Below are 24,284 nucleotides of genomic sequence, written 5' to 3'. Positions count from 1 at the left end.
ACTTAATCCATGCAGTAAGTGAGGTGGGTTACCTACAGACCAAGAGGCTTCCCTGGAACTCTGCTATCTCACAGACCCAATCCATCTCTCTAAGGGAGGCAACATTTGGGTGTTACTTGTCCTAAGCTCTCATTGTATTTAATAACAGGTTGAGCATCCATAATCTGAAAAGTCCAGAAATGCTTCCAAATCTGAAACTTTTTGAGCATCCACATGATGCCACAAGTGGAAAATTCCATACCTGACCTTCTATGACAGGTTGCAGTCAAAATTTTGTTTCATGCACAAAATTATTTAAAGTTTTACAAGCACCCGCCACCACACCTGAATAATTTTTGTATTTTTAGTAGTGATGGGGTTTCACCATATTGGCCAAGCTGGTCTCAAACTCCTGACCTCAAGTGATCTGCCCACCTCAGCCTCTCAAAGTGCTGGGATTACAGGTGTGAGCCACTGCTCCTGGCCCATTTAAATTATTGTATAAAATTAACTACAGGCTATATGTGTAACTTGTATAGAAAACTAATGCATTTCACGTTTAAACATAGGTTCCATCTCCAAGATATCTCATTATGTATACACAAATATTCTAAAATCCAAAATAATCAGAAATCTGAAACAGTATTTTGTTCCCAAGCATTTCAGATAAGGGGTACTTAACCCATTTAAGAATTTGTGATTTGCACGTCTCTGTTGCTAGAGTCTAGGCAATTTGTAGTGAAGGACTGGGACTCATCATACTTGTACCTTAGTGCCTACCGTACAGTGGGGCTGAATGAGTATTGAACGAATAAATCTTTTCATATGTAGACGCTGGTGTTAGGGGGGCAAAATTAAATGCCTATTCTTGAAGAGTTACCAGTCTATACATCTTCTAGAGAGAACCAACTTCCTGCTGTTAAACCTTTCAGAGCTTAGTTCTAAGTCACTGACAATTACTCAGCTAGTGACCCACTCAACTTCTCCTCTACTCTCAACTTCCATTTCTGGAGGCTGTTACGTGGCCCTTCCCTCAGCATTCTCAGTACACCTTCTATCTAGGGATATTTGATGTTTCCTTCTTCTGGAAATCATGCTACTGTATGAGGTTTTTACTTTTTGAACTATCTTCCCATCTGATATTCCAAGACCCCCCTCATCCCAGATCAAGGTTTCTAAGCAGGAAAAAAAGTTTGCGAAAATGCTGTGGTTTCTTAAGAGAACACTTAAAATTTGCAACAAAGGAAATCTTACATCCTGTAAGATGTAAAACCCTCACCATCTATCAAGGACTACTAATTTCCTCCTCCTGCTTCTGACTTGAAAAACACAAGCTAAATCTGTCTGCCTAACGCACAAAACCAGATGTCCACTCTTCATCTCACAGAATTGACACCTGCGTCTTTTATCTATGTAAACAAACTTCTGTCATTGAAAAAGTCCTTGGCTTTGAAGTCGCCAGATGACGGAAGTTAACACTGACACTCAAACCCCCAGTCTGATTTTTAGACTGGGTCGATTTCACGCAAGTTCAGTGGAATTTCCCCAGACTGCTGGCCTGTTTCTACTCTGCTTCCCTAGGCGGTTTCTGGGACAGAATTATGCTTCTCTAGGTATTTGCTTGCACATGGGTTTACTGAAGCGGTCGCCACTGTACGAAGTCCGTTCTTCCCGTGTAACTATCCAGAGCCCAACACCAACCAACGTGCAACGCAGCCGTGCACACTGCCGCAGCCATCACGACCTTTCAAACCGCCCGGCGGACCTCCCAAAGACACTCGAGGCCCCCGCCTTCCGGTCCCTCTGTCGCCGCCCGACGCCGTCCGGCTTTTCCTCGTTCGCCTTCGCCCTCCGCCAACCCAGCTTCCCCACAGAGGGCTCCCGGTTCTCCCGTCGTGCCCGGCTCAGGCTGCGGCTGTTCCGTCGGCTGCCGCTCCTCCTCCCAGACGCAGAGCGCCGCCCTGCCCCGCCTCCCGCGCAGGCAGCCGTCCCTACATCCGGGTACCGACTCCAGCCGCCCAGACGCTGGCACTATGGTCATGGCGGAGGGGACTGCAGTGTTGAGGCGGAACAGGCCGGGCACCAAGGCGCAGGTACCGTATCCGCACCTTTCCTGACCCGCAACTAGGTGTCGAGCAGTGCCGCGCCCGGAAGCTGGCCGCAACTGCGGGGAGGGTGGGCCGGGGCGGCAGGCGAGCGGGCTGGGGCACTGGTGCCCGGCCTGCTCTTCCGGAGCTACAGCCCCTCGGTTTGGCCGAGGCGGTGACGGTCGCCGTGAGGCCTGCGGAGCTCCGACCCAGGGTGTAGGCGCGACGGGCGGGTGGGGGCTGTGGGTGGTATCTGCTTGCGGAGGCCCGGGGCTGCGAGCCTGTCAGCAGCAACGGCTTCTTCTCGCCTTGTCCCTGAGCCCCAGGTGACTGGCATTGGAGGGGCGCGACCAGCCCGGTGGAGCCCCCGGGGCTTCCTGAAGGTCGGGGCCGCGAGGTGGGAGGGGGTGTGAACACAGCCTACCTGGACCCGGCATCCGGTTCTTACCTGACCCGAGAAGTACCAGCCCGGCCCCTGCCATCTAGCTTGTCTAGCCGGATCCGGGTGACGATAATTACTTTATTCTCCTGTTTCCCACCTCTCTCTGCCGCTTTCTCTGGAGCTGTTCTCTGGTCCAGCAAGTTTTCATCACCAGGTTGTGACTTGTTAGATGTCATTCCTTGCTAATATGCGTGAAGCATAGCCAGGGAATGAACTGATTAATTTTGTCATTTTTTTTTGAAGAGCATTATATGTGGTAAATTGGTGCTTGATTAGGCATTGGTTCTTAGGGTTTGGAAAAGATAGAATGCCTCACAATAATAATACAAGCGGCATCCAGACTTGAACTGATTAATACTTTGCTAGCCAAAATGACCTGCTTTAGACTAGATGCTCTAAAGAGATGTGTTTAAAATGGTAAAAAGTGATGCAAATGAAAATTGAAACAAAACAATTGTGGAGCTATGATTGTGTATCTGAGAATAGATTTTAATTTCTCATACAGAATTACGGAAAGGACACCTTTCAAAGGGGGCATACAGGTATGATTACTTCCCCAGATTCATGTTACAGATAAGGAACTGAAGCCCAAGAGAATTAACTGGATTTGCCCACGGATACATGGTCTCCTGATTCTTAATTCACTGGTGACCTTTTTCTCTTTAACAAGCTGCTTTTAGTGCTGAATTTTAGAGAAAATTTTAAAGTCTTATTTTGAAGTCACATTACTCCTACTGGCAGTTTTGTTTTCATACTACTGGAAATTTATCCGTTACATATGCTTGCTTTTTACCTTTTCCACACTTCCAAATGCTCTTTTCTCAGATACCATTACATCTTATTCTGTGGAAACATTGATTCTGATTATATTTTTATATTCAGAAGTAGACTTTTGTGTTCACATTCTGAGAGTCATCTCATTTATTCATAAGTTCTTAATTTTGAAAGGTTAGAAAATAAAATATTTAAACTAATATTGTAACATATGCTTGCTATGTTGCTGTGGGTCACACAGAAGAAAGCTTGTCTTTTTTTTTTCTTCACATTGTCATGGATCAACATTGTTAGATAAAATATAACAGAAAAATGAGGATAAAAAAATAAAAAGACTGCTTACAGAGCAGTTTGTCCTATCTTGTTTATACCATGAATTAATTTCCTTCAGTGAAATGGGTCTGTTTTAAAATGATATATTTAGAACTATATCTCCTTCCTTTTTGGGTCAAAAGAAAAATTAAAAAAAATAACTACGATAGAGGGCTGGGTGCAGTGGCTCATGCCTGTAATCCCAGCACTTTGGGAGGCCAAAGCGGGCAGATCACTTGAGGTCAGGAGTTCAAGACCAGCCTAGTCAACATGGTGAAACCCCATCTATACTAAAAATACAAAAAATTACCTGTAATCCTAGCACTTTGGGAGGCCGAGGCGGGCGAATCATGAGGTCAGGAGGTTGAGACCATCCTGGCTAACATGGTGAAACTCCGTCTCTACTTAAAAAAAAAAAAAAAAAAGGCCGGGCATGGTGTTATACGCCTGTGGTGCCAGCTACTGGGGAGAGCTACTTGAGGCAGGAGAATTGCCTGAAGCGGAGAGGTGAAGGTTGCAGTGAGCTGAGATCACGCCACTACACTCCATTCTGGGCGACAGAGCAAGACTTTGTCTCCAAAACAAAACAAACCCCCAAAAATTAGCTGGGTGTGGTGGCGGGCCCCTGTAATCCCAGCTACTCAGGAGGCTGAGGCATGAGAATCGCTTGAATCCGAGAGGTGGAGGTTGCAGTGAGCCGAGAGCATGCCATTGTACTCCAGCCTGGGCAGCAAGAGCAAAACTTCACCTCAAAAACAAATAAGAAAACTGTGATAGAGTAGGTGGAGTATCTTCCTACTTAAAAAAAAAGTTGGTTAGACTGTAATACAGGCACATAATTGGTTTTCTTTTCTTTTCTTTCTTTTTTTTTTTTGAGACAGAGTTTTGTTTTGTGGCCCAAGCTGGAGTACAATGGTGTGATCTCTGCTCACTGCAACCTCTGCCTCCTGGGGTCAAGCAATTTCCTCAGCTTTCTGAGTAGCTGAGATTACAGGTGTGTGCCACCATGCCTGGCTAATTTTTTTTTTTTTTTTTTTTTTTTTGGTGTTTTTAGTTGAAACAGGGTTTCACCATGTTAGCCAGGCTGGGCCCAAACTCCTCATCTCAAGTGATCAAGTGATCTGCCTTCCTCAGCCTCCCAAAGTGCTGGGATTACAGGCACGAGCCACCATGTCTGGCTTTCATAGTTGGTTTTCAATAAGTATTAGTTGACCGAATTAGATGAGAATCTTTATTAAGCTGAATTTTTGGTGTCTTTCATAGGCATCTAAAATATATCACAGTTATGATAAGACAAAACATTTTATTCTCAACATCTTTTCTGTGTATAGTCATCCTAGATGTGTTCTAGGAATTGGCTCCAGGATAACCCCCTACCACCACCCCAAATCAAAATCTGAGGATGCCTAAGTTTCTTATATATGATGGCATAGTGTTTGCATGTAACCTATGCACATTGTGTTGTGTAGTTTAAATCAACTCTAAATTACTTATAATACCTAATAGAATGCAAGTGTTCTGTAAATGGTTATTATACTGTAGTGTTTAGGGAATAATAACCAAAAAAAGGCCTGTACGTGTTTGGTACATATGCAAGTGTCTCAGACCTAACCTAGGTACATAGTACATGTCAGCAACAGTGTAACATTTTCTGGAATTTGTTTCTCCCCTGAAATGAGTATTTTCAATTCCTGGTTGGTTCAATCTTCAGATGAAACCTGCAGATATGGAAAGCCGACTTCGTAACTACATGCGTTTTCTAATATTTAAAAAACAATATTATATAAACTTTCTTCGTTTTTTAAAAAGGAAAGAATAGACAAAGAGTATTGGTAGAAACTTCTTAGTGTAGATCATATAGGAAAAATTATAAAACTGCTCTTTAATATTTAGGTAATGTCTAAGAAAAGGAATCCTGAAACTATTCCCAGAAGATTGTTTTACTTCTTGATATTTTCCCTTAATAAAATTAAGTTTATTTTCATCCAGATATGGCAGCTATTGAAAAAAAGATGAAATGTTTAAGACACTTAAAAAGGTATACTCATTACCTACTCTCAGAACAAGGACATTGCTAATATATTTAAATCCTTATGGAAGACATTCTTCTGTCTTCTACCCTATCATTCCTTTTATTTTCTCTATACATTTACTATGTATGCTTTATATCTATAAGTATGCTTTGCATTTAAACTATTATTTATTTTATATACACTGTGTTTTCTTCCAGTTTGCTTTTTTTTTTTTTTTTTTTTTTTGAGACGGAGTTTCGCTCTTGTGACTCAGGCTGGAGTGCAATGGCGCGATCTCGGCTCACCGCAACCTCCGTCTCCTGGGTTCAGGCAATTCTCCTGCCTCAGCCTCCTGAGTAGCTGGGATTGCAGGCACGCGCCACCACGCCCAGCTAGTTTTTTGTATTTTTAGTAGAGACGGGGTTTCACTATGTTGACCAGGATGGTCTCGATCTCTCGACCTCGTGATCCACCCGCCTCGGCCTCCCAAAGTGCTGGGATTACAGGCTTGAGCCACCGCGCCCGGCCTTCCAGTTTGCTTTTTTTACTCAAGGTTTTAAAGTCTTACCTTTGTTGATTGCTTTTACAGATTTATATGCAGGTTTATAGCTGATTGGTTTCCTCTTCCCCCCTCCCCACCAAGTTTTACCTCAGAGACATTTGAACACCAGCAGTGTGTCAGGCATTGTGCCACCTACTGAGGATACATAGGTAAACTTAGTGAAAAATCAGTCAAATGGAAAGGTTCTTATGTAGGGGAATGTCTGTTAACTGTATTATCTGCAAAGAGATTCAGAACTAGGACAAGATGCTCTATAAAAATATCCCCTTTAGGCTGGGCATGATGGCTCATGCTTGTAATCCCTGAGCTTTGAGAGGCTGAGGCTGGAGGATTGATTGCCACCAGGAGTTTAAGACCAACCTGGTCAACAAAGTGAGACCTTGCTCTTTAAAAAAAAAAGAAATAAAAATATTCCCCTTAATAGAAGGCTGCTTTATTTGGATGTTTACTTCTCTTTTTAAAATTTTTGTAGGTATATAGTAGGTGTATATATTTATAGGTTTCATGAGATATTTTGATACAGGCATGCGATGTGTAATAAGCACATCAGAGTAAATGGGATATCATTATAAGCATTTGTGTTTTTTGTTGCAAAAAATCCAATTAGATTATTTTAGTTACTTAAAAATGTACAATTAAGGCCGGGCGCGGTGGCTCAAGCCTGTAATCCCAGCACTTTGGGAGGCCGAGGCCGGTGGATCACGAGGTCAAGAGATCGAGACCCTCCTGGTCAACATGGTGAAACCCCGTCTCTACTAAAGATACAAAAAAATTAGCTGGGCATGGTGGCACGTGCCTGTAATCCCAGCTACTCAGGAGGCTGAGGCAGGAGAATTGCCTGAACCCAGGAGGCGGAGGTTGCAGTGAGCCGAGATCGCGCCATTGCACTCCAGCCTGGGTAACAAGAGCGAAACTCCGTCTCAAAAAAAAAAAAAAAAAGTACAATTAAATTATTTTTTACTATAATCATTCTGTTGTGCTAGCAAATACTAGGTCTTGGTCTTATTCATTTGTTTTTTTGTACCCATGAGTGATTACTTTTTTTTTTTTTTTTGAGATGGAGTCTTGCTCTGTTGCCCAGGGTGGCTTGCAGTTGGGTGATCTTGGCTCACCACAACTTCCTCTCCCGGATTCAAGTGATTCTCCTGCCTCAGCCTCCTGGGTAGCTGGGATTACAGGCACCTGCCACCATGCCTGGCTAATTTTTCTATTTTTAGTAGAGATGGGATTTCATCTTGTTGGCCAGGCTGGTCTCAAACTCCTGACCTCAAGTGATCCTTCCACCCAGCCTCTCAAAGTGCTGGGATTGCAGGTGTGAGCCACCATGCCTACCATGCCTGGCTTGATGGTTACTTTTTTTAAATGGTGCTCGTATTTTGATTTAGAAATTTAAAGCTGTATTTAGAATGAAAAGAATAATTTATAATTTCTTTTTAAAATAATACTTATGGGCTGGGTGTGGTGGCTCATGCCATAATCCCAGCACTTTGGGAGGCTAAGGCGGGCGGATCACAAGGTCAAGAGATCGAAACCATCTTGGCCAACATGGTGAAACCCTGTCTCTACTGAAAATCCATAAGTTATCTGGGTGTGATGGCATGCGCCTATAGTCCCAGCTGCTTGGGAGGCTGAGGCAGAGAATTGCTTGAACCTGGGAGGCGGAGGTTGCAGTGAGCCAAGATGGCACTACTGCACTCCAGCCTGGCGACAGAGTGAGACTCTGTCTAAAAAACTTACGGAGTAGTAAATTAGCAACTTAGGCTAGCTATTCTTTTGGTGAAAATCTCATTGACTTTTTGTTGTCTGGAGATTTTTTTTCATTGTAACTTTTTGAGAGATACTTAACCATCATAAATAAAAAAGTGATAGACTTATCTCCTCAAGTAATACATTAAAGGTTTATGGGAGCTATAATTGAGGAATTTGTGATGGGAAAAAATATAGTTTGTAGTTCAATTAAATAAAATCTTGATATTCACTTAGAAACATTAAACAGAACCAGATGCAGTGGATCAGGACTATAATCTCAAGAATTAGGGTGGCTAAGGTCAGAGGCTGAGGTGGGATGATTGCTTACACCCAGGAGTTTGAGACTATAGTGAGCTATGATTGTGCCACTGCACAGCAGCCTGCGCTGCAGAGTGAGATCCTGTCTCTAAAAAAGAAAAGTTGAATAAAATGTATTTCCTTATTTCACTGCTATTTACATTGCAAAACCTTTTTCTTCCCCTCTGGTATGAGCTTTGGATCTTTATTAAGAATTGAAGTTAATCATAATAGTATTTTGTATGTGCTTTAACCATGAATTTATTTTTATAGGATTTCTATAATTGGCCTGATGAATCCTTTGATGAAATGGACAGTACACTAGCTGTTCAACAGGTAATAAAAATAGCTTCTTTTACAATTCCAATAACCTAAGCATTTTACCTCTTTAACATAGTTAAGTATTTTTATATCTTTTAGCATAGATCAGATTCCACTGAATTAATGGAATGTGTATTTAAAAGTTTAATCAACCCTCATTTTCTTTTAATATAGCATATTAAGCTGGGCACTGTGGCTGCTAGCACTTTAGGAAGCTGAGGTGGGAGATCAGTCACTTGAGACCAGGAGTTCAAGACCAGCCTGAGCAACATAGCAAGACCCTGTTTCTACAAAAAGATAAATTAGCCAGGCAGATTGGCACACAGCTGTAGTCCCAGAAGCTAGAGAGTTTGAGGCAGGAGGATCATTTGATCCCAATTCAAGGGTCTAATGAACTATGATTGTGCCACTGTACTTCAACCTGAGTGACAGAGTGAGATCTTATCTCTTAAAAAAATAAAAAGAAGCCAGGTGCAGTGTCTCATACCTGTAATCCCAGTATGGTGGTTTATGCCTATAATAATCCCAGCACTTTGGGAGGCTGAGGCAAGTGGATTGTGAGGTCAAGAGATTGAGACCATACTGGCTGACATGGTGAAATGCCATCTCTACTAAAAATACAAAAATTAGCTGAGTGTAGTGATGTGCGTCTGTAGTCCCAGCTACTTGTGAGGCTGAGGCAGGAGAATCACTTGAACCTGGGAGGTGGAGTTTGCAGTGAGCCAAGATCACACCACTGCACTCCAGCCTGGGCAACAGTGAGACTCTGTCAGAAAAAAAAAAGAAGGCCTTGGTCGCTCACGCCTGTAATCTCAGCACTTTGGGAGGCTGAGGAGGGAAGGCGGATCACAAGGTCAGGAGTTTGAGGCCAACCTGACCAACATGGGGAAACCCCGTCTCCACTAAAAATACAAAAATTAGCCGGTGTGGTGGCGTGCACCTGTAATCCCAGCTGCTCAGGAGGCTGAGGCAGGAGAATTGCTTGAACCTTGGAGGGGGAGGTTGCAGTGAGCCAAGATCATGCCATTGCATTCTAACCTGAGTGACAGAGCAACACTCTGTCTCCAAAAAAAAAAAAGTTCTATAATAAGATGAAAAAAAAAAAGGGCATATTAAACCTAAATACATTTTAGTGTCTTGTTATGTACCAAATTAGGGTATCAAATTAGATTTCACAATTAAATTATTATTATTATTATTTTCAATTTTTTTTTTTTTTTTTTTTTTTTGAGGCGGAGTTTCACTCTTGTTACCCAGGCTGGAGTGCAATGGCGCGATCTCGGCTCACTGCAACCTCCGCCTCCTGGGTTCAGGCAATTCTCCTGCCTCAGCCTCCTAGTAGCTGGGATTACAGGCACACTCCACCATGCCCAGCTAATTTTTTTTGTATTTTTAGTAGAGACGGGGTTTCACCATGTTGACCAGGATGGTCTTGATCTCTCGACCTCGTGATCCACCCACCTCGGCCTCCCAAAGTGCTGGTATTACAGGCTTGAGCCACCGCGCCCGGCGCTATTTTCAATTTTTTAAGCTTATTTGATGTATTTGACGATCAGCGATTAGTTCTCATCCACATTGACTGTCTACAGGTTTTTGAAAGTGGTAACAGGTACATAGGTAACCAAAGTATAGAGTTTATTGGGTGAATCTTCCTCCTCATTACGTTTTCTGGACAACTGCACATGGATTCAGTATGGGACATTCCTTATTCCTTTGGCCCAGACAACTTTGTTGAGCCTGGTATCAATGTGCACATCTGGAGTTCCCATCTCCTTCATAGCAAATTTCTGAATCTCTTTGCCTGAGGGGCACGCTTCTTGAAGCCCACTCCATGGATGCACTTGTGAATGTTGATGGTGTATTCTCAGGTCACCACCTTGTTGATGGCAGAACAGCCCTTTTTCTTCTCGCCACCCCTTCTTTGCAGGAGCCATTCTGTCAGGTCCGAGGTGGAAAGCTATTATTATTATTTTTGAGCTGGAGTCTTGCTCTGTTGCCCAGGCTGGAGTGTGGTGACATCATCTCAGCTCACTGCAACCTCCACCTCCCAGATTTAAGTGATTCTCCTGCCTCAGCCTCCTAGGATTACAGGCGTGCTCTGCTATGCCCAGATAATTTTTTGTATTTTTAGTAGAGATGAGGTTTTATAAATTCTTTCCTTTGGGTTCTTGCCCTTGTCAAGTAGCTTTCTAAGGCCATGATTCTTTTTTTTTTGAGACGGAGTTTCACTCTTATTACCCAGGCTGGAGGGCAATGGCGCGATCTCGGCTCACCGCAACCTCCGCCTCCTGGGCTCAGGCAATTCTCCTGCCTCAGCCTCCTGAGTAGCTGGGATTACAGGCACGCGCCACCATGCCCAGCTACTTTTTTGTATTTTTAGTAGAGACGGGGTTTCACCATGTTGACCAGGTTGGTCTCGATCTCTTGACCTCATGATCCACCCGCCTCGGCCTCCCAAAGTGCTGGGATTACAGGCTTGAGCCACCGCGCCTGGCCAAGGCCATGATTCTTAAAGATGGGGTCTTCTGTAACATGTTTGGTTTGAAAAGCCCTTAGGAAATTCTTATATATTCTTGAGAATCATATTATATACTGTGTTAGTTTTTTTAAAAGTTTATTTCGTAATGAATAAAATCTGGAGTTTGAGAAAAATAGTTTTCGTTAATTATTAAAGATTTCATTAAGGGGGCCAATAAAAATTATATAAATTGGAGTGTACTAGTATATAGGATTAGGCATTGGTTAATTTCTTTTTGTATTTTTGGTAGAAACAGGGTTTCATCGTGTTGCCCACCTCGAACTCCTGGGCTCAAGGAGTTCACCCACCATGGCCTCCCAAAGTGCTGGGATTGCAAGTGTGAGTCACTGCACCAATTTTTTTTTTTTTTTTTTGAGATGGGGTTGTCCAGTGCCCAGGCTGGAGTGCAGGGGCCTGATTATGGCACACTGTAACCTAAACTTCCCGGGCCCAGGTGATTCTCCCACCTCAGCCTCCCAAATAACTGGGACTATAGATGCATACTGCCACGTCTGGCTAATTTTTTGTGGAAACAGGGTTTCACTGTGTTGCCCTGGCTGAAGGTAACATTTTTAAAGGGAAAATATACCATAAATAGAAGCTGTTTGGCCTCATTTTGATAGCCAGATAATAAAAGTAGATAGGTATTTGGAGTTATTATGTTATTTGAAGATCTTAGAAAACAAGAGCATTAAAAACCACCCATCTGGGTGTGGTAGCTCACACTTATAGTCTCAGTACTTTGGGAGGCCATGGAGGGAGGATCACTTGAGGTTGGGAGTTTGAAACCAGCCCGGATGATACAATAAGACCCTGCCTCTGCAAAAAATAAAAACGTTCGGCTGGGTGATGTGCACCTGTTGTCTCAGCTACTCAGGAGACTGAGGTGGGAGGATAGCTTGAGCCCAGGAGTTAGGGTTTACAGTTAGTTATGATTGTGCCACTGCACTCCAGCCTGGTGACAGAGTGAGAACCTGTCTCAAAAAAAAAAAAAAAAGTGTTGTTCAATCAGCAGATATTCACTGGGTTCTTACTATATAGCTAGCAATGACGTAGGCCTTATGGAAGATAAAGGAATATAAACTTAGGTCTAGCTCTATGCCTAGAAACTGGATAGATTTTGAGGAAAAATGTACAGATGGGTATCTCTTTAAAAACAGGGGGAAGTATCCTGCTACTTTGTTGAATTTGTTCATTTTCACAGCTTTTTTGTGTGTGTGAAATTTTTAGGTTTTCTACATATGAGACCATGTCATTTGCAAACAGATAATTTCTTCTCCAGTCTAGATCTGTTTTCTTTTTCTTGCCTAATTGCTCTGGCTAGAACTTCTAGTACTACTTTGAATAAAAGTGGTGAAAGAGGGCATCTTTGTCTTCTTCATGATCTTAGAGGAGAGCTTTTAATTTTTCACTGTTGAGTATGATGTTCACTATGGATTTTTCATACATGGTCTTTATTGAAGTCTTTTTCTTTATTTGTGGTTCGTTCAGTGCTTTTTAGATCATAAAATGGTATTAAATTTTGTCAAATGTGTCTTCTGCAGCTATTGAGATGATCAGGTGTTTCTTTTTCATTCATTCTGTTTTTTTTTTTTTAAGATGGGGTTTTGCTCTTTTTGCCCAGGTTGGAGTGCACTGGTTCGATCTCCACTTACTGCAACCTCCATCTCTTGGGTTCAAGTAATTCTTCTGACTCAGCCTCCTAAGTAGCTGGGATTACAGGTGTGTGCTATCACACCTAGCTAATTTTGTATTTTTAGAAAAGACAGGGTTTCACTATGTTGGCCAGGCTGATCTCAAACTCCTGACCTTGTGATCTACCTTGGCCTCCCAAAGTGCTGGGATTACAGACGTGAGCCACCATGTTTGGCCCATTCATTCTGTCTATGTAATACATTGATTGATTGGTTCTTTTTGGATATTGAACCATCTTTGTATTCCTTGTATTCCAGGAATAAATTTCACTTGGTCATAGTGTATAATCTTTTTTGTAATCTTTTTAATTTACAACTGAATTTGATTTCCCTGTATTTTACTGAGAATTTTGCCTATGTGTTCATGAGGGGTATTGGTTTGTAGTTTTCTTACAGTGTTTTGTTTGGCTTTAGTGTCAGGGCAATGATGGCATCATGGAATGAGTTGGGAAGTATTCTCTCCTTTTCAATTTTTTGGAAGAGTTTGAGAAGGTGGTGTTAGTTTTTCTTTTCTTTTCTTTTTTTTTTTTTTTTTTAACAAAATTCACATTTTATTTAGATTGAAATTGTACAAAATTGATTTTCTTTACCAAAAATAACAATATTTTCCATATTTTTCTAGATAAACCACACTTATTTTTGTAGGTTTTCCAGGTTTTGCTTATAAATCAAGATGAGGCAGTAGATAAGAGTCATGGGAAAAGACAGGAAAAAAAAAAAAGGACAAATCAGTTGTCAGTATCCATGGCCTCTGATTCTGTCTTAACCATGAAACAGAAGTGTTCAAATATATACCTGCTAAAAAGCTTAGGAAGACATAGGCTCCACAAAGAAATGTAAACAGCAACAACCAGATGTGGAACAATGGCAGGCTCCTCCATTCAAACTTTAACTGTCATTTGTTCCTTAAGTTCATTTGAGAAAGAATCTACACTGAAGTCCTTTTTTGGTGAGCTCGAAAGCTTTTCTCTGGTAATTTCTTAGAACTGCCCAGTACAGATTTTTAACATACTTAAAACTCCTGTTAGTCAAAGGTCAACTGTGGACTTCACTGTAATATTTTATAAAATGTATTTCTTCCTCCCAAAAAATGATGGTTAGATGCCATGAAGTAAGTAGGTGGCAATGCCTTAACCATATGTGTGTTGTCAGGCCCGAGGACCTCTTCCCTCCTTGTCAAGGGGAGTGCTAATCTTCACTTTCTTTCATACAACATGGGTGTTAGTTTTTCTTTAAATGTTTGGTGCACTTTACCAGTGAAGCCATTAGACCCAGGATTTTTCTTTGGTTGCTCACCATTGGGAATATAATTCCCAATGAATTGTACACTTAAAAGTGGGTAAAATGCCTGTTCTTTATTGAACGGTCTTAGCAGCGTTGTTGAAATCATTTGGCCGTGTATGTGAGACTTTATTTCTGGGTTCTTTAATTCTGTTTGTTTATATGCCTATCTTTGTGCCAGTACAGTTTTGATTACTATAGCTTTGTAGTAAGTTTTGAACTCTGGAAGTTTGAATCCTCCAACTTCATTTCTTATTTTATTTTATTTTTTTTTTGAGTCAGAGTTTCACTCTTGTTACCCAGGCTGGAGTGCAATGGCATGATCTCGGCTCACCACAACCTCTGCCTCTTGGGTTCAGGCAATTCTTCTGCCTCAGCCTCCTGAGTAATTGGGATTACAGGCATGCGCCACCATGCCCAGCTAATATTTTGTATTTTTAGTAGAGATGGGGTTTCACCATGTTGACCAGGATGGTCTCGATCTCTTGATCTCGTGATCCACCCACCTCAGCCTCCCAGCTCAAGCTGGGATTACAGGCTTGAGCTACCGCGCCCGGCCCCTTATTTTATTTTTCTTAGTAGAAACAGAGTCTTGCTATGTTTCCCATGTTGGTCTTGGTCTTAAACTCCTGAGCTCAGGTGATCCTCTTGCCTTGGCTGGGATTATGGGCGTGAGCCACCATGCTCTGACCAAATTTATTCTTTTTGTTTGTTTGTTTGAGACAGAGTCTCGCTCTGTTGCTGAGGCTGGAGTGCAGTGGTGCGATCTAATCTCACTGTAACCTCCACCTCCCAGGTTCAAGCAATTCTCCTGCCTCAGCCTCTCAAGTAACTGGGACTGCAGGTGCCCATCACCACACCCAGCTAATTTTTGTATTTTTAGAGAGACGAGATTTCACCATGTTGGCCAGGATGATGTCTATCTCCTGACCTCATGATCCACCTGTCTTGATCTCCCAAAGTGCTGGGATTATAGGCGTGAGCCACTGTACCTGGCCTGTTATTTATTTTCAAGTTAAAAAAAAAAATTATTTGGAAACCATTGCAATTCCATATAAATTTGAGGATCACTCTTTCCATTTCTGCAAAAAAAGGGGAGTATTGATTGGAATTTAAATAGAGGATGCCTCATATCTCTAGATTGTTTAGGTAGCATTGACATCTTAATGATATGAAGCCTTCTTACTCATGTACACAAGATGTCTTTCCACTTATTTAAGTCTTCTTTATTACTTGCAGCAATGTTTTGTAGTTTTCAGTCTGCAAAAAATTTTATCTCCTTATTTAAATCTATTCCTAGGTATTTAAAAGTTTTTAGGTGCTATTGTAAGTGGAATTGCTTTCTTTATTCCATTTTAGATGATTTCTTACAGGTATATAGAAACAAAACCGATTTTTTAAAATTGCATTTTAGGTTTTGGGGTACATGTGAAGAACATGCAAGATTGTTGCATAGGTACACACATGGACAAAACTGATTTTTATGTATTGATTGTGTATTCTACCACTTTGCCGAACCATTTTCCAGCTGTAGTAGCGTTCTTGTGGATTCCTTGGAATTTTCTATATATAGGATCCTGTCATTTGTGGATAGAGTTTTAGTTCTTCCTTTCCAAATGAGATATGTTTTATTCATTTTTCTTGTCTAGTTGCTCTGGCTAGAACTTTAGTACTGTGTTGAATAGTGGTGGTGAAAGTGGACATCCTTGTCTCATTTGGGTTTTAATGGAAAGGCTTTTAGTTTTTCACCATTGAGTATGAGGATAGCTGTGAGTTTCTCATGAGTGCTTTTAATCATGTTGAGGAAATTTCCTTTTATGCTTAGTTTTCTGAGTCGTTTTATTATGAAAAGGTGTTGGATTTTGTCAAATATATATATATATATATATATTTTGAGACGGAGTTTCGCTCTTGTTACCCAGGCTGGAGTGCAATGGCGCGATCTTGGCTCACCGCAACCTCCGCCTCCTGGGTTCAGGCAATTCTCCTGCCTCAGCCTCCTGAGTAGCTGGGATTACAGGCACACGCCACCATGCCCAGCTAATTTTTTGTATTTTTAGTAGAGACGGGGTTTCACCATGTTGACCAGGATGGTCTCGATCTCTTGACCTCGTGATCCACCCGCCTCGGCCTCCCAAGTGCTGGGATTACAGGCTTGAGCCACCGGCCCGGCCTTAGTTTTTGCATTGATATGATTGTGTGCTTTTTTCCCTTTGTATATTAATGCAGTATATTGCATTGTTGCTGTTTTTTTTTTTTTAAATGTTGAACCACCTTTGCATTCCAGCTTTCTTTTGATTTGTATTTGTATTTGATATTTCTTTTTCTATCCTTTTGACCTACCTATATAATTATGTTTGAAGTAAGTTTCTTGTAGACAACATATGGTTGGGTCGTACTTCTTAGTTTGTTTTGACAGACTTTCTCTTTTAATTGGTGTATTCAGACGATTTAACATTGGTGTAATCACTAAATATTTATTATTATTTAGATTTAGAGCTACAATTTTATTACTTTTTAGTTTGTTCCCTCTGGGCTTTTTCTTTGTTCCCGTTTCCCCTTTCCTGTCTTTTTAAGGGTTATTTGAACATTTTTAGTATTCTCTCTTAATTAGTTCTAATTTTGACTTCTTTGTATACTTTTTTTGTGATTGCTATAGAGATTACTAAATGAGTGCTCTACACAGTTTGCTTAGAATCACTATTTTACCACCTTAACTGAAATGTAGAAACTACCATCATATGCACCCCTTTTCCTTCCCTTTATTCTATAGTTGTTATACATTACATCAATATACATTGAAAACCCCATTGTTAATCTTTTTGCTTTTACCTGTCAAACATATTTTAAAGAAGTCATGAGAAGAATGGTCTATTTATACCCAGATATTTTACGAGATCTCTTGCTCCTGATATTCCCAATTTTTTTTTGTATTATTTTCTGTCTGAAGAACTTCCCTTAGCAGTTCTTTATTTTTATTTTTATTTTTATTTTTTTGAGACAGAGTCTCACTCTCACTCAGACTGGGGTGCAGTGTCACAATCTTGGCTCACTGAGTTCAAGCAATTCTGCTTCAGCCTCCTGAGTTCAAGCAGTTCTCCTGCCTCAGCCTCCCAAGTAGCTGGGATTACAGGCGTGGGCTACCACTCCTGGCTAATTTTTGTATTTTTAGTAGAGACAGGTTTTCACCACGTTGACCAGGCTGGTCTTGAACTCTTGACTTCAAGTGATCTGCCTGCCTCGTCCTCAAAAAGTGCTGGGATTACAGGCATGAGCCACTGAGCCTGGCTGATTGTCATTTCTAAATAATATTTTTGTTGGATATAGAATTCTGGCTTGACAACTCTTCTTTCAGCACATTTTTATTTTTTATTTATTATTTTTTTGAGATAGAGTCTCGCTCTGTCGCGCAGGCTGGATGGAGTGCAGTGGCACGATCTCGGCTCACTTCAACCTCCGCCTCCTGGGTTCAAGTGATTCTCCTGCCTCAGCCTTCTCAGCAGCTGGGATTACAGGTGCATGCCACCATGCCTGGCTCATTTTTCTATTTTTAGTAGAGACTGGGTTTTGCCTTATTGGCCAGGTTGGTCTTGAACTCTTGACCTCAAGTGATCCACCCGCCTCGGCCTCCCAAAATGCTGGGATTACAGGCGTGAGCCACTGCACCCAGCCTTATTTTTAATTTTTTTGAGACAGGGTCTCATTCTGTCACCAGGCTGGAGTGTAGTGGTATGATTATAGTTCACTGCAGCCTTGAACTCTTGGACTTAAGAGATCCTTCCATCACAGCTTTCCGAGTAGCTGTGACTACAATGACTACAACAGCATACCACCCCTGGCTGATTTTTTTTTTTTTTTTTTTTTAAAGAGACATGGTCTCGCTATGTTTTCTAGGCTGGTCTTGAACTCTTGACCTCAAGCAGCCCTCCTGCCTCAGCCTCCTAAATCTTTCAGCACTTTAAGAATGTTGTGCCATTTTGCTTCCATGGTTTCTAATATTTCCAGAAAAATATGGCTTCTTTAGTGTTTGTTTGTTTGTTTGTTTGTTTGTTTGTTTTTTGAGACGGAGTTTCGCTCTTGTTACCCAGGCTGGAGTGCAATGGCACGATCTCGGCTCACCGCAACCTCCGCCTCCTGGGTTCAGGCAATTCTCCTGCCTCAGCCTCCTGAGTAGCTGGGATTACAGGCACGCGCCACCATGTCCAGCTAATTTTTTGTATTTTTAGTAGAGACGAAGTTTCACCAAGTTGACCAGGATGGTCTAGATCTCTTGACCTTGTGATCCACCCACCTCGGCCTCCCAAAGTGCTGGGATTACAGGCTTGAGCCACCGCGCCCAGCCTGTTTGTTTGTTTTTAAGACAAGGTCTCCCTCTGTCATCCAGGCTGGAGTATAGTGTCATGATCCTGGCTAACTGCAGCTTGGACCTCTCAGGCTCAAGCCATCCTTCCACCTCAGCCTCTTAAGTAGCTGGGACTACGGGCATGCACCACCATTCCTGACTAATTTTGTAGAGATGGAATCTTACTGTGTTGCCCAAGCTGGTCTCTAACTCCTGGGCTTGAGTGATCCTCCTGCTTTGGTCTTCCAAAGTGCTGAGATTACAGACCTGAGCTACCACACCTGGCCTTACCTTTGAGTTTCAGCCATTTGATTATGATGTGCCTGGATGCAGATTTCTTTGGGTTTATCTTGTTTGATGTTTACCCAGCTCTTTTAAAGTGTGGCAATATATATGAGACATAAAATTTATCATTTTTGCTGTTTTAAAGTGGCATTAAGTACATTCCCATTGTGCAATCATCACCATCATCCACATCCAGAACTTGTTCATCTTCTGATTGAAATTCTGTATATATTAAACAATAACCAGTAACTCCCTATTCTTCTTTTTTTTCAGTCTACTCAGCTCCTTGAATTTGCAAGCTTATATGTTTTTACAAACTTGAAAAATTCTCAGCATTATTTCTTTTTTTTTTGCTATTTTTAAAAAATTAAGCAGACATGTATAAAGCCAAGCATTGTTTCTTTCTTTCTTTCTTTTTTTTTTGGTGTGTATGCAATTGCTTTTTATAAACACAGGTTAGGTAGGTTGGAATAAGGAAGTCCTAGTTCATCATGCTGGAGCTTGTCCTCGCTGCTACAGGCTGTTGAAGTAAGCCTCCTTCAAGATCTGGTTGATGTGGGAATAAAGACCTTGGCATAGTACATACCCCTTGTGCAAGAACTGGGGAATGTTTATGTTGGGTTCAGTAACAATTTGGTTTAAGTTGCCTTCTGGTCCATTTGCTCTCTCTGGGATATTAATGTAGCTGCTGCTCCTTTCCTTATCACTGCATGAAAACTCTATCTCAAGAATCCTGAAAGACAGGGCTTCTCTTACTCCTTTTGGGCTGGGGGCAATGATGGTTGCCTTCTTTATTGCCATTTCTTCTTTTCTGTACAGGGCAGCGTCCCATAGTCTTGCCCTCAGAACCATAGCAACCGCCATTATTTCTTTAAGTACTTTTTTTTTTTTTTTTTTTTTTTTTTGAGAGAGAGAGTCTTGCTCTGTCACCCAGGCTAGAGTGCAGTGGCACGATTTTGGCTCACTGCCACCTCTGCCTCCTGGGTTCAAGTGGTTCTCCTGCCTCAGACTCCTAAGTAGCTGGGACTACAGGCATGTGCCACTATGCCTGGCTAAGTTTTGTATTTTTAGTAAGACAAGGTTTCACTTGTCTTACTAAAAATACGAAATATATATATATATATATATATATTTATACATATATACTATAAATATACTATGCTATATAAATATATACTATATATTTATACTTGTATATGTATACTTACATACTTATACTATGTTTATATATACTTATACTATACTTATATAAGGGTATATATATATGCACACACACACATATATATAAGTATCCTATACTTCTATATAAAAGTATATACATAAGTGTATATAAATATAGTGTGTATAAGTATACATATATGTATGTATAAATATAGTATAAGTATATACTATATTTAATTGTATAAGTAAAGTCAGTTACTAAATATATGGTTAAATAATTAAAATTGGGCTGGGCCCAGAGGTTCATACCTGTAATCCCAGCACTTTGGGAGGCTGAGGCAGGAGGATTGCTTGAGCCCAGGAGTTCAAGACTAGCAGGTGGTCTTGAATTAGCTTAGGCGGTCTTGATTTAGCCAGGTGTTGTGGTGCAAGCCTTTAATCCCAGCTACTTGGGAGGCTGAGGCAGGAGAATTGCTTGAACCCAGGCGGCAGAGGTTGCAGTGAGCTGAGATCATACCACTACACTCCAGCCTGGGTGACAGAATGAAACTCTCTCTCAAAAAAAAAAAAGTCTCTGTGTTCAGGGACTCACTGTATGGAGACACAGGAAAATAAGTGCTAGTAAGTGGTGCTGTTAAGTGTGAAATAAATGCTGTTAAGAGTTCTAGCCGTAGAATGTTGGGTGCAGTGGTTCACGCCTGTAATCCCAGCACTTTGGGAGGCCATGGCAGGCGGATCACTTGAGGTCAGGGCTTCAAGACCAGCCTGACCAACATGGTGAAACCGTTTCTACTAAAAATATAAAAATCAGCTGGGCATGATGATGCATGCCTGTAGTCCCAGCCATTTGGAAGGCTAGGTGGTAGGATCGCTTGAACCTGGAAGGTGGAGGTTGTAGTGAGCTGAGATTGCACTACTACACTCCAGCCTGGGCAACAGAGCGAGACTCTGTCCCAAAAACAACAAAAAAGTTCTGTCCATAGAAGGTATAGTGGGAACGGGAAATACAAAAATGAATAGACAGATTGCTAATTTAGATTATACAAATTACAAATGTGGCAGGAAATTGGATAGAGTTCTGTGAGGACTAGAATAATCAGGGAATGCTAGAGTGTATTGGGAGAACGAGAGATTTGGACAGAATTGTGGAATTTAAGGTGGCCTGTGGAGAAGTTATACAATTTAGTCGTATCTCCTTAAGGAGAGGGAATCAAAACTTTGAAACATTGGGATGAGATAAAAAAGTCAGAGTGGTTTAAACAGTAGTTTAAGAGTCATTAAAAAGTATTTGAGGCTGGGGCGTGGTGGCTCACTCCCAGAATTTTGGGAGGCAAGGCAGGTGGATCAGCTGAGGTCAGGATTTCGAGACCAACCTTACCAACATGGTGAAACCCTGTCGCTACAAAAAATACAAAAATTAGTGGGCGTGGTGGCGGATGCCTATAGTTGCATCTAGTCAGGAGGCTGAGGCAGAAGAATTGCTTAAACCAGGAGGTGGAGGTTGCAGTGAGCCAAGGCTGCGCCATTGCACTTCAGCCTGGGTAATAAGAGCAAAATTCCGTCTCAAAAAAAAAAAAAGTGTTTGATCCCTCTCCCTGTCATTGTGGTGTGTGTATATGACTCTGTTTTTTGCCATGTCTTTCCACAAGACTTTTAGAATAAAGTGATTCCCCACCAAGATGCAAAAGCAAAATCATCCCATTTCCCAGTGGATTCAGATGAAAACTGAGTAATAAAATCAGGTACAACTCTAAGAGGAGACATTGGAAAAGAACCAAGCTGGATCTAGAAGGAATTGTATGTGAGATGGCACACACATTTAATATTATATCAAGGTCACTATCATGTCACCATACAGTTGGACATATTGTCTTGGAACAATGGTTTCATTTTGGTTTCTATGCTCTGCAGTAGGCTGGTCCAGTACAAAATATGTGAGACCTTTTGTTTGGAAAAAAAAGTGTTTGAGTAAGCTACTGATAAGAAAGATTGTCCGAAGCAGGCAAAATTGATTGGCTCAAGAAAGCCGTATGGTTAGTAAGTTTTTGTAATCGTGCCTTTTAATCTACTCTATCCTATTCAGATTTCAGAATGTCAAAATCATAGATTGTACAAAGCATCAAACAGATCTGAAACTTAAATTTTTATGTTAACTACATTTTAAAAATTGAAAGTGACCCTCCCTTGCTTTCTTTTTTTTAAACATAGTCTTTTTCTGTTAGTCATTTAAAACAACTTTTATTGGATCTAATGAACATACCATACAAATCCCCATACAGTTAGAGTGATTATATTTACAGTTGCACAGCCATACCAGTCTTATTTTATAATATTTTTATCCTTCCTAAAAGGAAACCTCATCCCCATTAGCAGCCATCTTCATTCTCCTCTGCCTTTCTCTCTGCCCTCAAACCCTATGCCAGTACAAATCTATTTTTGGTCTCAATAGATTTCCTTGTTCTAGACACTTCATGTAAATGGAATCACAATATTAAAATTTTTATGTTACTACATTTTAAAAATTGAGAGTGACCCTCTCTTGCCTTCTTTTTTTTTAGACTTAGTTTTTTTCTGTTAGTCATTTAAAACAACTTTTATTGGATCTAATGAACATACCATACAGATCCTCACATTATATATGTAAATATGAAATAGTTATATTTACATTGCCCATGGTGAAACCCTGTCTCTGCAAAATATGGAAAAGTTAGCCGGGTGTGATGATGTGTGCCTGTAGTCCCAGCTCCTCGGGAGGCTGAGGTGGGAGGATTGCTTGAGCCCAGGAGGCAGATACTGCAGTGAGCTGAGATTGTGCCACTGTGCTCAAGCCTTGGTGACACAGCGAGACTGCCTCAAAAAAAAAAAAAAAAAAAAAGTAATTATGGTTTGCAATTTTGATCTCAATTCCAGTCCTGAAAAATATGATATCTACATTTATGTAGTAGATTCTATTCAAATGAAGTTGAAGGGTAAGTAAGTAAGGGTAACCTACTTTTTTCTGAGTTACTGATTTTGGTTCTATACTTGGTTTCCTATTTAGTATATAACCCAAGTTGAACCACAAGAACAGTTATGTATTCAAAAATTATATGTACTTAAGATTTACCAGGTGGTATAATTTAATTAACCATAAGAACTTCTTTGTCTTTAGTATATTCAACAGAATATAAGAGCTGATTGTTCCAATATTGACAAAATTCTTGAACCACCTGAAGGCCAAGATGAAGGTGTATGGAAGTATGAACATTTAAGGTAGGTCCTCATGCTATATTAAAATACTAATAGTGCCCCTCATAAAACTACCTTTCTTATTAATGATCATTATGAATCATAAAATTTACCATGTAACTGCAGACTAAGAAGCCAAATTTTAAAGGTTTGTCATTTTCAGTGTTACAGGGTTTTCAACTTTGTTCATTGGTTGTTTCCTGATCAAATTGTGCTACAGAGTCACTCATTTTGAAAGGTGGTTTCAGAGCTGATAACTTGGACCTGCCTCTGCACCTTTCTACCTTTTTTTATTTTTTACTTTTGAGATGGGGTCTCATTCTATTGTCCATGTTGGAGTACAGTGATGCAATCACTTCACTGTGCCTCTACCTCCAGGGCTCAAGCAATCTTTCCACTTAAGCTTCCAGAGTAGCTGGTACTATAGGTGTGTGGCCAGTATGCCCCACTAATTTTTAAATTTTTTGTAGAGACAGGATCTCATTATGTTGCCCAGGCTAGTCTCAAACTCCTGGCTTCAACTAGTCTTCCTATCTTGTCCTCCCAAAGTGTTGAGCCACCCTTTCTACATTTATTGGTTTGGGCCTTATTATCCCAGCCTTTTTTTTGAAACAGGATCTTGATCTGTTGCCTAGGCTGGAGTACAGTGTGGTGCAGTCTTGGCTCATTGCAGTCTTGTTGTGTTTATTAAGGTCTACCTGTCTCCCATGCTGAAGCAATCCTCCCCGCCCAGCCTCCTGATTAGGTGGGACTACTAGTGCACGCCACTAAGTCTGGCTAATTTTTCGTTTTTTTTTTTTTTTTTTTTTTTTTTTCAGTAGAGACAGGGTGTCATCATGTTGCCCAGGCTAGTCTCAAACTCTTGGGCTCAAGCAGTCCTCCCACATTGGCCTCCCACAGTGCTGGGATTACAGTCATGAGCCACCATGCCAGCTTGGGGTTTATGATCTTATTTCATGATTTTCCTTGATTGTGTCTCTTAACCGCTAATACAGCATTTCCTCTCCCCGCCCTCCTTTTTTTTGGAGATGGAGTTTCACTCCTGTTACCCAGACTGGAGTGCAATCGCGTGACCATGGCTCACTGCAACCTCCGCCTCCTGGGTTTTAAGAGGTTTTCCTGCCTCAGCCTCCCGAGTAGCTGGGATTATGGGTGTGCACCACCATGCCCAGCTAGTTTTTGTATTTTTAGTAGAGATGGAGTTTCTTTATGTTGGTCAGGCTGGTCTTGAACTCCCACC

The 24,284-nt window shown here is 41.1% G+C and overlaps 1 protein-coding gene, 1 non-coding gene and 1 pseudogene across 4 annotated transcripts in view; 1 reads left to right on the top strand and 2 right to left on the bottom strand.

Moving 5' to 3' along the window:
- Positions 1 to 24,284, top strand: part of HSPE1 (heat shock protein family E (Hsp10) member 1) — a 55,602-nt gene that overhangs the window by 17,232 nt on the left and 14,086 nt on the right. The window contains exons 1-3 of one of the 3 annotated variants that reach the window (XM_003925696.4): positions 1,960 to 2,072; positions 8,488 to 8,550; positions 22,968 to 23,068. In XM_003925696.4, the coding sequence (XP_003925745.1) occupies positions 2,013 to 2,072; positions 8,488 to 8,550; positions 22,968 to 23,068 (224 nt within the window). In that variant the 5' untranslated portion in view covers positions 1,960 to 2,012. Of the gene's footprint in view, positions 1 to 1,956; positions 2,073 to 8,487; positions 8,551 to 22,967; positions 23,069 to 24,284 lie in introns of those variants that run through there. The other 2 variants (XM_074399314.1, XM_074399313.1) reach the window with 2 other exon arrangements.
- On the bottom strand, positions 13,833 to 13,963 carry LOC120364475 (U6atac minor spliceosomal RNA). The gene has a single exon (XR_005579727.1). It is a non-coding gene; the product is annotated as a U6atac minor spliceosomal RNA (small nuclear RNA).
- Positions 19,103 to 19,508, bottom strand: LOC104651002 (protein VCF2 pseudogene; annotated as a pseudogene).

Source organism: Saimiri boliviensis, chromosome 5, assembly GCF_048565385.1.
Source record: "Saimiri boliviensis isolate mSaiBol1 chromosome 5, mSaiBol1.pri, whole genome shotgun sequence".
Classification (NCBI taxonomy): domain Eukaryota; kingdom Metazoa; phylum Chordata; class Mammalia; order Primates; family Cebidae; genus Saimiri; species Saimiri boliviensis.
This window is presented reverse-complemented; position numbering and strand designations above follow the sequence as displayed.